This window comes from Chaetodon auriga, chromosome 1, assembly GCF_051107435.1.
Source record: "Chaetodon auriga isolate fChaAug3 chromosome 1, fChaAug3.hap1, whole genome shotgun sequence".
Taxonomy (NCBI): Eukaryota; Metazoa; Chordata; class Actinopteri; order Chaetodontiformes; family Chaetodontidae; genus Chaetodon; species Chaetodon auriga.
The window spans coordinates 23629887-23645398 of NC_135074.1; the positions used below are offsets into that span (position 1 = coordinate 23629887).

Sequence of the window (15512 nt, forward strand, 5' to 3'; positions counted from 1 at the left end):
GTGATGACAACAACAACAACACAGGCTCTCTGGCTTTTGATCTTTGATGGCTGCCTCTCGCTCTGAGATACACTGCAGCAGTTAATTTGTACACCAGATTTAATCTTGTCTGAAGAGGATGCAATCTAAACTTGAGTTGATTTGACTAATGATGTACTTAATTATTCATACACCGATGTTACTCAGTCATGATTGCTTTGGCCATACCGCATTTGAGATATATTCATATGCAGTGGATATGTAACAAATGGAAAATCTGCCTTTTGTGTGTCTGTTAGTGTATTATAATCCAAAATATAGGCCTTATTTTTATTTTTTTTTTTGCTGTGCTTTCAAACAAAAATAAAACAGAAGGTCTTGGAATTATATTTAGCTGATCTCTAGTGTTGTGTATTAAACAATCTGCCAATCAATCTGTGGGTGATAGATAGAACAGATTGTGCTTTTCTTTTACAGTTCTTATACACAAACATTTGAAAACATGTAGGTGTATATATGTGATAACAATACAGAAGAAAATCCAGTGTATTACAAAAATAAAGTCTTTTTAATAGTTACTTTGATTTTCTTTTACAAACACTTAGCATGTTTTCACAGACACATTAAGAATTGCACGATTGTATAAAGGAGGGTGGTGTTTGCAACTTGAAGCAGTTTACTGACAAAGAGGTTCGGACACAATTCAAGTTATTCAGTCTGACTCTGCTACACTGAGATGCCATTCAAAGGTTTTACGTACATGATCTGTAACTACTGTGAGCTTTCACAGTAAGTAGGACATCTGGGTACTAACCTTCAAGACTTCAAGACATACAAGATTTTAAAAAGAAAAATCTTCTACTCAAGGTCCACTTACTGGCTTTAACCGCAGCTTTCGACCTTATCTAATGGTATAGCTGTCACATATCAATATATATCATGGAATGCAAATCACTTCATGACAACTGAGCTAAAGAAGAATTTGAGACACAAGAGAAAGCACTGGAGAAACTAGTAAGTGGGCACTGAGTCAAGAATCTCTTTTGTTAATCTGTTTTCCATTTCAGGAATGGATTGTCACGCTCATCATACAGAATGCTTTGACAGGGCGTTTGTGCATAGTGTGTTAGCATAAATATAACTACTACAGAACAAAATAATTTGATGTGTATTGACACAGTGAGCTCTCCAGATATAAAAGGATAACAATGCCTTAGATAAAGTAATACATTTTGATTAGCTGTTTCTGTATCAATGATTTTTGAACTACTTTATGAATACAGCTAAACATTTATTTAGTAAAGAAATAGATTTCTAATCACTTTTCCATAATGTTGCAAGTATTTGCGCAGGGTAGTGTAAAGAGATGTATATTTTCTGAAAATATAATAATGAAGAAACATCTGTTGTGCCTTGAACTGTCTTTTGTCCATTTCACGCAATGCAAAAGTTTATATAAAGTTATTTATAAAGTTGTAAAACATTTTGTACAATATTTACATAGGATCTTAGATGGAGTAATCTTTAATGAGTTGCTCTTATGACTTTGCAATGAAGTTCTCATTACGTTGATGCCAATATTTTTTATGCCTTACTTTGGTTTTCTGACACTTGACATCTGGATAAGTGTCATGGTTCATAGATATTATAAGAAGTAGAATAGAGAATGGTTCTGTGTGCTTTTTTTAATGATAGAAACACATAGCATATAAAAGTCAAATCAATTGATTGCAGTAATAATAATCATCTGACAAAAGTAAAAAGAGCAACTTCATCTAAGAACTATGTTTCTCACAGTGAGATTTGTAAACATTCATGTAAACAGTGGTGGTTTTGGATGTGTGGACAACTGAATATCAGATGTTTGAAATCTGCCTGAGCTTTCTGTTCACAACCTGCATTGAGTCATTCTTCATTTTTAAAGGTATCTCCACCTCGGATCTTTTCTTTCTGTGCTTTTTGAATCTCTTACAGCATATGTAAGATGTCAGTGTAACAACCAAGAAGAACAACCCCAGACTAGTAACTGAAAGAGCAATGAGGACAGGCTGACAGGGGAACAACTCATACCTCTCAGGCCCCTCTCTCATCTGGCCAATGTACCAGGGCCTCTCCTCTACCTCAATGTCAGCCTCTCTGGTCAGCAGACTCTGAATGTAGCTCTCATTGCTCACTGTTTCATTGACGAAGAAGTTGACCATAACTGTTGAGTAAAGCGGTTCAGGCTGGCCGTGATCACTGACCTTCACCAGAAGGCTGTAGAGGCCCCGGTTGCTGAGCTCCCTCTTTAATGTGATATTTCCTGTTTCTGGGTCAATGGCAAATGACCCGGGCTCACCACCTTTCCTCTTAATGATACTATAGGCGATCACAGCATTCATGCCTGTATCTTTATCCACAGCGTAGACCTCTGTAATAGATGTTCCTGGCAGTGTGTTGGGTAGGACTAACATGTAAGACTGATTGGACTGAGGGAAGAGAACAATAGGTGGGTTGTCATTTACATCCAACAACAGCACGGTCACCATGGCAATACAGGAAAGCGCAGGCTCCCCACCATCAATGGCCTCAATCCACAGCTGATATGTCCCTTGTTGCTCACGGTCCAGTGATGTCTTGGCCCTCAGCGCCCCTCGGCCTGTGTCTATCATGAAGATGTCACTGCCGTTGAGGATGGAAAGGGCCACCCAACCATTTTCCCCAGCATCAGCATCTGTCACGGAGAGGACCCCGATCTCACCGTACCCTGGGAAGTTCTCAGGCACAAAGAACGTGAAGTCCTTATTGATGAAGCGTGGACTATTGTCATTGCGGTCTTGCACAGTCACCACCACAGTTGCAATCGACTCCCTCCTGGGTGTCCCCTGGTCCACCGCTCTCACGATGAACCGATATGTCTCTTTCTCCTCACGGTCTAGCGAGGTGGTCACTGTCAGGACGCCTGTCATGCGATCCACTGCAAAAAACCCAGGGGCGTCACCTCCAAGGAGGTAAATGACTTCCCCTCTGCTGTCGCTGTCCTGGTCTGTGGCTTGGAGCTGGGTCAGAAAGGTATTTGGTGAATTGTTCTCCTCCACAGATACTTTCACCAAAGGCTGCTGAAACACAGGTGCGTTATCATTCTCATCCAATACCTGCACCTTGAGGAAGGTCTTGATGACAAGCTCTCGAGTATTCTTAGCAACCACAATTAGCTCATACTCCTGTGTCTTCTCATAGTCCAAGGGCTCTGTAGTCTCCAGCAGGTATTCGTTTTTGAACAGCTGATAGGGGCCAAGCCTGAAGGGACCAGTCCCTTCCAAATGGCAGTCCACCCTTTGGTTCATATCAATATTTTTGACTGTGAAAAAAGCTATTGGAGAAAATGCTGGCTCAGACTCCTTTACTGTCACCACCCCATCCTTTTCTGGTGCAATGTACCGGGGTATGACAGCAGGGGGTCCTGTAACAACTTTGATGATATTGACAGTAACGGTGGCAACAGCAGGGATACAACCAGGTCCATTTGCCAGAATAGTGAGTTTGTAAAAGGTGGCTGTGCCAATGTCTATTTTCCCCTCTAGCTTGATCACCCCTGTGATTCTGTCCAAATGGAACAAGCTCCTGGTGTCCCTTGGCACACGTTCACTGTAAGCATAGCTGATCTGAGCATTAGCACCAAGGTCAGGGTCAAAAGCATGCAGACGTGCCAAATGTGCCCCTTTGGTGGTATTCCCATGCAGAGTGACATTAATTTGTGACTCTCTGAATTTGGGGCAGTTATCGTTGACATCTGTGATGACAATTTTTAAAGTAGCCGCGCCGAGTAGGGGAGGGGTCCCACCATCCTCTGCAATGATATCGGTAATGTATTCAGCCTGGGTCTCTCTGTCCAAAGCCTCTGTCACAATGAGGAAGGGTGTCAGCTCACCCCCTTCATTCTCCTCAACATCCAGCGTGAACATGCCGAAGTCATTAACAAGCCAGTAAGTCTGCACTCCGTAAAGACCCAGGTCCGGGTCAACTGCAGATTGCTCCACCGCATAACGCACATTGATGGGTGTGTTCTCTGGGATTGACATACAGATCTCATCCACAGGGAACTTTGGCCTGTTGTCATTCACATCCTCAATAAAGATCTTTACTTTGACGAGCTGAAAGTACTGCTGAGGCAAAACAAACACATCCAGTGAGAGGACACATCCCTGACCCTCCGAGTTATCAAGACAGAGAGTCTCCCTGTCAATCTCTGCAGCAGATGTGTAAAGCTCCCCGGTCGTATTATTCAGGTTCACATACTGCTCACTGACCTTCTTTTGAGTGAGACTGAATAAAAAGGGGGGCTCAACAGTGAAATCCAAATTTAAGTCTACTCCGATGGCCCCTATGAAGGTCCCCCTGGGTAATCCCTCCTTTATCTTATAGATGAGCTCTTTTGCTTGGCTGAAATTTGCAAAACAGGAAAGAGGGCTGGTGTAAAGCAAGATGATGCACAATCCCTGTAATACAAGATAGTTAAAGATAATAAAGTTAGATCAAAGAGTTGCATTATAGAATGAAATTTGCAAAATGAGGTATTCCTAACATATTGCTATTCAGTGTGGGCATTAATATTTAGTTATATTAGTTGTTGCTGGTTCTTGAATCAATGATTTAAACTTAAATCCCTTTACGATGATAATTTTAGTCAGTCAATCCCAGAAATTAGATTTGTCAATAGTTTAAAGTTAATTTGCACAGTCATAAAAAAGAACATGAGAATAAAACAGTTTAGTGTAGGGGAAGAGGGGCCTAGTCATGTGTCTGCCTGAATAATATAAAATAGTATTCACAGTATCATAAAAGGTACTTGTAGTTTTGTTAAAGTGAATTCTGTCTGTAAAATGAATTCTGATCAAACTTACCCATATTCCTCCTGTTTTGCTAAGGCTGGTGTGTCTGCTGTTGAACATGTTTATGTCCTCGTCCAGCACTTTCCACTTACAGCAGGAAAAGTGACAGCTTAAGTAACCTCGACATTTTGAGCGCTGAGCAGCGCAGATCTCTGCTGAGTGCCTTATTGCTTTCTGACTTGAACAAGTCATTCATCCCAGTGCTGGCTCAGGACACTCCCACCATATGCAAATCAGCTCACCATGCTAACCAATGAGAGCTGATGGGCACTGGGAAGTCTACTTGAGTCCTTTTTCATGCATGCTATCAAAGCACATCAACACACACCTGTACTTTCCACACACACAGACACACACACACACGCCCATGTCATCACAACCAGCTGCATTCCTTGTATTCCTGTGGTAGAGTGAAAGCATATGATTACCAACAGAGCTTATGATGACACGGCAGACTAAGCAAGATGTAAAATATCCACAGTAGAGAGATTACTTTAATCCAGCATTAGTTAAAAAAACACTACAAAAAAAAAAATTGTACAGAATGAAATAAAGCGACTGTGAAATGATATAATGATGATGCATAATGTTTCTTACAACCCCTGAACTTTGACTATTCATTGATAAGTAGATATACAAATATATATGTGTGTGTGTGTGTATATATATATATATATATATATATATATATAGACAGATAGTGTGTGACTTCAAAATGAGGTTGTTGCTCAGTTCAGAGTCTTTGCAACCATAACCAAACTGTGAGATTAATTTCACATTTAGCCTCTACATATATGCTTTATATGCAAAAAATCAATATAAAAAGCATGAAAATATCATAAACAAAGCCAGCAGAGAGGTGATCTTGGCATCATAAGTGGTGCTATGGTCTGATTCTGGATTGAGCCTTTAACTAAATCAACCCCCTAATCCTCGTGTGTTCTAAATGCCGAGCCAGCTGTTTGCTGGGATTGAAAGCATACTGCTCAGAGAAATTGAGTGATTGAAGTTCTCTGGAAAAGGGCAGATTGAGACAGTCACACACACTCGTTTTGTCTCATAGTGTGTTAGGGCTTTGCTGTCATTCCTCATTATAAAGGTCTGGTGGATGGACAATACTGGGGCCTAAAGTTCATGCATTTCCTTTGTTGCTTGTTGAGATTATAGAGATAGACCAAATCCCTAAGAGTTTTATGAGGTACTTTGCTCAATAAACAGTATATTTGAGTGACACTGAGAGACAATATATTAATATGGATCATCTATAAATCCACTGTGTATCCAGCATCCAGAGTTTTTTTTTGGTCCATGCTTTGAGCTCAGAAATATTTCTGTAAATACAGACAGTAGGCACAGTGGGCTGGGAGGCTTTGGAGCGTGGGAAAGCAGCAGATCAGGGAAATGAGAGTCATTTGAGAGCTGCCTTGAGGTGCAGAGAGTCTGAGGTGTTCAGCTGTTGATCATCAGTGAGGAGTCAGTCCAGGGCAGTTACCCCGAATGACACAACAGAAACATTATAAATATTTAGCTTTGAAAGACAAAAAACAAAAAGCAGCTGAGGGAAAATACTCTCTGATCCAGTCAAGTCAAATTTCAGATTGTGTGGGAACCGGTAGAGTATGTTTGAATACAACATATTAATAATACAGCGTATTTTGTGTTTGAAAGCGATGCATCCTACAGTATTTTATTTCTTTATTTAACATTTACATTGTTTTTTTTAATGTTTTACAATGTTACAGCATCACATTTGAGAAATGACTGTGGCTCCATATCTGCAGAAAATCTGTGAATCCTACTGGGCTTTCAAAAGCTCGCATGCAAGTCGCAAATATGATGTTTGCTTTGATTCGTGCAATGTGTCAGAGGAAATGATCGCATGTTGCAAATTTGCCAAGTGAGTTCCTCTCTCCACAGAAAGAGCATGTTTCAGACGGCACACCATTTCAGACATGTCATATGTTACAGGCTGTTGTCGGCTTTACATTATTTACTCCGATGCAGTTGCATTACAAGGAGCTGTAACACATAGGCCACTGATGCTACATGTAAACCTGATACTGTTTGTCCCCTCTCATCCCCGTCAACTCTCAACTCGTCTTGATATCATGAGCACTAGGCTGAGGTACAGGGCACATTCAGTAAAAGTAATGTCCTCTGACCCAAAATCAGTTAATACAAAATAATGACATCATGGCTGTCATTACTTTATTGCGTACACATGAATCATTGGGGGCACAGCAAATACAATATAACTGCAGTGATCTGGTTTCAGCTCTGGCCTGTGACCTTTGCTGCATGCCATACCAATTTCTTAATCTTCATTTTTCTGTCACTCTCCATTTATGTTATAAAGAAAAGAGTCATGAAATATCCTGGAAATCAAAGTGGTTTTTAAATAGGTTTTACAAGTTTTATATCATCTGCAAGTTCCATATCCTCTGCAATATGTATCAACTAAACTTTGTCTGTTGTAGCTTGTTTTTTAGTGAATTTTCAAATGTAACAGTATGTGGTGGTCAGACAGAAAAAAATACTACAAAGGTTGAATAAGGCCAAGAGGCGTATTACTTTGTTCTTACTTACATCATTTGCTGCTTTGAGTCTGTGTGAGATGAGGCTGGGTAATCTCTGCACAGATTTTCTAACAGATGTCCTGTTAACCTTGGTCTTTTCTTTTAATCAAAGTGCTGCTAAGCTATCTTGATAGCCATGCGACAGCTCCATGGCTGTTAAGTAAGATGGATATGACCACACAGAAGTACTGTGTCAGGGGATACTGTAGCTTGAAAACTTTAGAATCTGTGTAATGTAGAGTCATTAAAAGCGCTCTGTTCAACAGGATGATTTATTTATTAGTTTGATAGTAGATTTTCATTTGGTTTAAGGCAATTTGACATTTTTTAAATTGGACAATGCTGGAGTAGCTTTCCAAAAATAACATCTGAATCTGAACAAATACACTGACAAACAATGTAAAGAAATGAAAATTAGGACATGTAAAATCCATTAACTCATTGGGGCCATTGGGGCCATTCTTTTAACCTGCCTGGTCGGTCTCCCTTTGGGCCTATCAGTGTAATTGTGTAAATGCTTTAGGACACTGGAGAGCTGCACTGTTGCCTAAATTTAAAAAGTCGAATGTGTGATATATTGTATGTGACATTCACACAGTACAAATGACCTAAACAGTCAAAATAATGTTGAACTCTCCTTAGACTGTAATTTTGGAGATGCCAAAAGTGGAGCCGGTAAATTTAGTTTGTTATTGAGCCAGCTGGAATCCCTGCGTCTATAGTATTATACAGTTCCAGAAATATGTATCACTGCTGTGTTAAAATGAAATATCTGCAGAACTGCCTCTTGGCAAATCAGTAGACTGCTGTCAGAACTACTTGTTTTATAACATCTAATTAATCAAACCTACATTTCCTGTTTTTATCACAAAACAATAATTGCTGCAAATTGAACACAGATTTCAGTTTAATGGAGTACCGCAGGACACGCTCTTCAGTGAGTCTATTCAGCAGGGCAGAAATCTCATTCAGACTTCATACATTATGCCAGTCAGAGCTGAGGGTGGGCCATGGCAGACAGTCCTCATGGTGGGGTTTTACTTTGCAATACTTGGATGCATAATGTCTACTATTTGCATATAGATATATCTCTCTCGACAAAGTCCCAGTGTTGACTTTTAGCACCAAGATGGGCTCATATGAGAAAGTGTAAGACAGTAAATAACCTATCCTCTGTCTTCATTTCTATCCTGGAAAAAACATTTTCCAGCCTGGTGCACTCTAGTGTGCAACAGCCACACTGCAGCTGCATGCCTCAGTCTTGAGGGGACAGAGCGGCCATCACCAAGCAGGGCAGGGAAGAGTAGATTTAAACCTTTTTACATCTCTGCAGAGATATAATGAATTTTTCTTAGTGTAATGTGTGTACTGGTTTACTTTAATCCATAAAGCCAGTCATGGGTGTTCTTGCTCTGTCACTGCCATCTACTGGTTGAATTGACATAAAAAACATAAAACACAAAACATAAGCGATGTCAGTCACATATAGAGTACAGTATAGTGCAGTGACAATGTGTCATTGCTGCTCCAGACCCATAAAGCTTTTTTTTTTTTTTTTTTTGGCCAGCAGGGTCCAAAATGCAATTTAGGACTAAATCTATAGTTTTGTCTTCATTGGCTTTTGTTCTACAGCAGGACTGGATTAGTACAAATGTGAGAGTTGAGTCCAGTGCTGAAAACCTCTAAGAGTACTTACTCCTGATCAGTAGATGATTTGTCATTTTTCCTGTGGAGACCCAATTTTCTGAAAGAGGGAAAGGTACAAAGGAAAAATGCTTAAAAATGTCTCTGTGGCTTGCCATCATGGAACCAATTTCTGTGTAAAATGGAGCTGTCCTAACATAATATTATACTACACAATTTCTGAACTCTCCATTTTTCTCCTCCTTACACCTCGCCCGCTGCTCCTCTCCTCCACTGTTCTCTCCCATCAGTTTTCTCCCTTTCTGCTCTTGTCAGCTGCTAAAGATGCATCCTGGCACAAATATGAGAAAGCTCATCTGGAAGGCGAAACAGAAACAGGGAAAGAGTATAAAGTAACATGAAAACCTTGTGAGCTTGTATTTGATAGGCAGACAGACAGAGAAAGAGACGGTGAGACCTCAGTGTGGTGTGAGTGTGCCTTTTATACCTCTGTAGGTGCAGGCTGGATATATCATTGAGAACAGGTGCTGCAGTAGAATGTATGCCCCTCACAGCTGCAGCCAAGGAGATTACTAGCCAGGCTTCCCAGTAATGAAGTTTCTATCGATTGGCCCACCACAGGTTCTTGTTTCTGCCTGCTAACAGTGTGACTATTTCAGAGCCACAATTTGAGGTTTTTGAGTACATCAATTGAGGTATAAAATGGAGTTTCCAGGAGAGTATGAAGGGTTGGAAAATGGAAAATAATCGTTTAACAACATCTACTTCCGTAACTCAAAACTTAAGCCAAATTTTGGCTCATCAACTTTAGAGAAAATCAATTTTTGCTCTGGAATTACTCACAAGCAACACATCACACTCACTGTTGTGTTTTTCCTCCTGCATTTCTGTTACTGTGAAGTGATATGAGAACACTTGCCTGTGAAGACAGACAAGTAGTTTGAGATGTAAAACCCAACACATTAAATTGCAATGTTGCAACAAGTGTATTGTTCTATTTTTTCTAAACTCCTGCACACATTTTTCCATTAGAGGCAGGAAAAAGTAGTCTCAATGACTCCTCAGATAAAAAAAAACAGGTGCATAATTATGAACAAAAAACTTATGATACACAAACACACACTACAGATTTGAGTGAGTAAGCCTCAGTGAGCGTGTTCATATTAGATAATATTTTTTGCAGCAGAATTTATATTAATTTCCCCAATGATCATGCAGCAGGATTACTGAGGAGGTCTATAGAAAATGAGAGGGAAATGGGGAACAACAGAAGGAAATAGGATGAAGATCTTTTCTGTTCAAATAATTAACTAAATTCAATACACGCTGCTCCAGTGGCTTGTACAAGAGAGAGTTGAGGGTTTTATGGTCAAGAAGACAACAGATTTGTATTACCTATGCATTGTAAACCTAAGGTTCATGCAAGGTTTTATATTAGCTGGTAAAGAAAAACCTGACAAATCCTATATGCCTCATGTATTTGGAGATCTTACAATTAAAAAGAAGCAGGAGAAGGCGTGACGTCACAGTTTGCCATCATCGTCAGAGGAACTATTTTCTCTAACATAGGTTAAATTTTCAATTCAACTTTACAGGAAACATCTACTGAGAAAAGCCCAGTAGTCTCCAGTATATAATGGTGTGTTCTTAATGGAATACTGCTGATATGTGCAGCCATAGGAAGTACGGGTGCTGGTGGTGCTGCAGCATCCTCCCCCCCAAGTTGCTGATGTATGCTCTAATATCCTGTTTGGTTTTTTCTATTTATTTATTTATTTATTTATTTATTTGCATTGGTGGAGAAGGAATGTATCACGGGCAGCCACAGAATTGACATCTACTACAGTTAAAGCTGTGGGAGCTAGACCAGCTGAATTTGATTGCCCTTTTCAGATGAAGGACTTTACGTTTCAAATGAGGTGTTTTGAAGCACAAAAGACAGAGCCTGCAACACATCTCTGTGGATTTCTGGTGTTTAGGCGCAACTGAAGAAAATATGTCCAGGGTTACTGTGTCTTCAGTGTGAAGTGATCCCAGAGGCTGACACGCTGAACTTTGTGTAAGCGTCGTCATCAAAGCGCATAAAGCTTTTAATCACTTTTGTGGGTTGATGAAGGAGTGACCAACATCTTAGGTCAGGGTCCCACCAGGTGGTGCGTCTGCCCTCAAGTAATCTCACACATCTGCTCTTTCTAAGCTACTCTCATCACAAAGCTTGATACACTGAAGGACAAAGACAGTGTTAAGGGGGAAACAAGAGCCAGAATCAGAGGCCTACACAAACAGGCACTTAAAGGAAGGACTTTCTTCAGCCTTATGTGGTGTGAAGCATTGTTCAGGCCTGTTAGGCTGACAGAACAGTCAAGGAGGCAAATGCAGAGGGGTTTTCATCTTAACGTTTCTTTTCAACCTTACAAAGTACAACCATTCTTGCCCAACAATAACAACAAGCTCAACAACCACCTCAGAAAGAATCCCTTCAAACACACACAGACCGCCCCTTAAATAAGGGTATCTGCTCACCTAATTGGCTGGCACGTACCATTTACAGATTTACATTTACAGATATCTGCACGTAAAAATATGTAATGCATATTTACATACACCCCCACCACAATATACACAGTCTTAATAATTATTTACACATCCCTAATACACTTAATTAATACCGATAAATATCTTACACAAATAAATACATTTAAACAATGCAGCCAAACTCCCCTCTACCCACTTCCCACTTGATGCTACACGCTGGCAGAAGGAGAACAGGCAGAGGTAAGTTTGAGCATGGCACCAGCTGCTGTCAATTTGCCATTACAATTGGCTGCAGTTTGAAGCTCAATCTCTATCCCATGTCACCACTGTGCACATGTGACACAAGCCAACTGCAACTTCAAATGAATAAACATTTGTTAAAATATCACGTGCCTATCTCCTGTGTGCTCAAATGTATATGCCATTCAGATTAACATGCATTAACATCTGATAAAATATACTGTCAATGGGGATTTATTAAAGGCAACTTGTTGTTACAAGGCCCTGTGAGGCTGTGGCAAGGAATTTACAAAGCACAAAGGCACGGTGCCCTTGAATGTTCAAATGTGTTAAAAGGACAAGTAACACAGATGACAGCGTTGTGGAGGAGGTAACTTTCAAGGCGATGACATGTGCTAGCAAAATTGGACTGAGGGTGGCGACAGACACTGTGTCCCAGAGGAACAGAGCCCAGCCCAGTATTGGCACACTGAAGGGACTGAGGCAGTGGCAACTGCAATGGAGATGTGAGTTTTATGAAGCTGTGGATTTGTTGCAATCAGAACTTGACAGGAGGTTGGAATAGGACTGTGGATGGTGGGAAGAAGAGACACTATGGTAATTGATAGAGCAAAGGGCCACGCTGTGGAACTGGACCTGCAGCCCCTCCATCTTCCCAAGCAGCTGGACACATGCCACCTGCAGCTCCAGCTCAGGATGTTGGGAGAGAATACCAAGGATTCTCCGTGCAGCACAGCCCCAGAAGAGGCCTTGTGTTTCACCGAACTACACCCACAAACCAGAGGTTTGTTCAGAAAAATAGAAACTCTCATAAAGCTTTAGCACTCTTTGGTGCCTGAAGACATGGATGCACAGCATGATGACTCAGAAAAGACTGACCCAACTGATGGTGGTGTACGCACACACACACACATTGTGCAAAAATGAAATATACATGCCCTGATGGACTTCAACAAACATCATACCAGAGCACAAAAACACTTTTGCAGTCCTATAAGGTAAGCTGACATCAACATTTTGCAGAAAACAGTAAAGGAAAGTATAATTGATTTTGTGAGGCAGAAATATTGAAATGACAGGTGCTGTTGAGTAGCGAACTTTTGAAAAATCAAATCCCTGAAAATTTTTATTGCTAATATTGGGCATTGCTGTTAACTGACATACACAGGTGCTCGTAATATTGCTCTTGTTTGTGATTGTTTTGCACCGTTATGGGTGCTATTCATGTACATTAAGATGATTAAAGTACAGGTTTTAATTATCTTTTTGTTGTGACTTTTTGACTGGCCTCACATTACGGTGCTGTGATTTACATTTTGCATGATTCTGTGATGATGATGTGACGGTCTTATGAAAGAGGCACAGTAGCTGTAACTCTGAGGTGCACAGCAGTGATGTGACATCTGTAAAAAAAGCCATTTTGTCATTGATGATTTATTTAATTGATTCAAGTGTAGAAATAAACACAGTAAAATATGTTTATTGTGAATGTGTTGCAGTTAATGAAATTACCCCCAGAGTCACACAAACACTTGTTTTTTGGTGTATTTCAATACAAAACATACACTCAGTTGCTTATTAGGTACACCTATAGACCTGCTCGTTTGTGCAAATGTCTTATTAGACAGTCACATGGCAGCATTTCAGTGCAAAAAAAAGCAGGTCAAACATGGTCAAGAGGTTTAATTGCTGTCAAGTATCAGAATGGGGAAGAAATATGACCTATAGTTTCACCATGGAGTGGTTGTTGGGGCCAGAGAGCATGGCTTTAGCATCTTAGACACTGCCGATCTCCTGGGATTTTCATGTACAACAGTCTCCAGAGTTCAGATTGTTGCAAAAACAACATCCAGTGTGTGAAAATGCCTTGTTAATGAGAGAGGTCAGAGGAGAATGGCCAGAGTGGTTCAAGCTGACAAGAGAGAAACAGTTAACACATGTGCACATGTGTTACCATGGCTCCATGCAGAGGAGCATTTCTGACCATATAACATGCTAACCTTGAAGTCAATGTGCAACTGCTCCATTCCTGTCCGCTATGAACAGCAAACTGTGGCTACAATGGGCACATTATAGAAGGCACACAGGAATATTTCCAGCACCTTGTTGAATGCATGTTTTCTGTGGGATACTGTGGGAACAGGGGGATTCTACCCAGTATTAGAGAGGTGTATCTAATAAAGTTTCCACTGAGTGCATATTTTAGTTTGAAAGGAAAAGTACGTCTTTAAAGATTCAGATATTCTTGATTCTAAAACATAACTGTCTCACCTCCCTCTCACCTCTCTCAAAATCACAACTGAAGCATAATGTGTACGTGATGTATACATATCCTTCAAATAATACATAAATAAATTAAGTGCTGAATTTTTCATAACGCAGGGATGTTCACAGCATTTCACTTTCAACCAGATATCTGATTCTGACCACCTACTTAATGTAGAAGCTATACCTTGCTAATCCTTGTTGCTCTGATACTTTAAAGCGAGTGGTTGCCGAGTGGAGATTTTTGATTTTGGTGATTTTTTCATGCACTGTTTGTAACCTTGTCTAAATGTAAATGTTATGTGGATAGTGGTAAGATTGGTGGGAAGACCCAGGGTGGGGTGAGGGAAAATTTCCCTTATTTTCAAGGTGTTGACAGGTATGCTGTGGGTAACTGCCCCCACTCACAAGGAAACTGGGATTTATCAAACACTCTTGTGTACACCTGTAGGCAATATTAAATTTTACCTATTCAACATCTATCTGACTGAAAACATATTAGCTCATTTATGTCAAGGAAGCCCTAGAACGCCATATAAAATCCTTCAAATGCATAGTATCCTTAGAGCAGTGCTTGTCACGCTTGTGGAAAAAGGTGAGCAGAACCAGCCTAAAGCAGTTTTACATGGCCTTTATTTAGCACAATTGACTTGTGACAGAAAAGCAGAAGTTAAGGAAAAGGTTAGACCTTCAAAATGTGACAAATTGCAGTGCTGTAAAGAGGCACTGGACACAGAACCCCTTGTGTGTCTTTCATATTGTAGATGATTGAATGGTGGCACTTCTTAGAGGGACATCTCTGAAAGGTACAAGCCTTGCGAAATTGAGAACCACAACAGCAGGTGGATAGCCATTAGACAGTCAGTTAGCTTCTTATATTTCCTATATTTCTTATTATAATTGTTGAACTTCTTCAACATGCATTTCAGTGTACACTGCGAGGAGGAGTTCAAAATGTGCACACATTCTCCAGCACAAGAAAAAAACAGATTTTATGTGTGGACGTGAGTGTATGCATAGTTTATGCACAAAACCAGATGATAAAGGAGGCCCCTGATTTTTAAGCAGCTGAACTATGAAGGTTTTCTCGGCTGCGTCAGCTCTCACACAAAAGATTATTAGAGATGGAGTTTAGTTTAAGAACGTCAGCTTGAGCCAGAAAATCCTGAAAATTAATTAAAATGAAGATTCCAGCAGATTCCTCCTTCAGTCTGATGTTCCTTCTGTCTCTGGTCTTTTGAGCACTTTCATCAGCGCTGAACATGCTTTAAGTGCATCGCACAAGAACACTGAGCAGGAACACTGAAATAATGGAGAAGAAGAAAAGGAGTCTAACACACACAAGGTGAACAAATTCACATTCTAGTGACTAATAAAGACCAGCTGAAATGTAAAAAACAGG

General features: G+C 40.2%; 1 protein-coding gene across 1 annotated transcript; it reads right to left on the reverse strand.

Moving 5' to 3' along the window:
- Positions 1–1726: 1726 nt before the first annotated feature.
- On the reverse strand, positions 1727–4999 carry pcdh20 (protocadherin 20). The gene is made up of 2 exons (XM_076730566.1): positions 4863–4999; positions 1727–4457 (listed from the first exon to the last, which is right to left on the reverse strand). Exons 1-2 carry the CDS (start codon positions 4908–4910, stop codon positions 1836–1838), a joined length of 2670 nt encoding a protein of 889 aa, XP_076586681.1. The 5' UTR covers positions 4911–4999; the 3' UTR covers positions 1727–1835.
- Positions 5000–15512: the final 10513 nt, after the last annotated feature.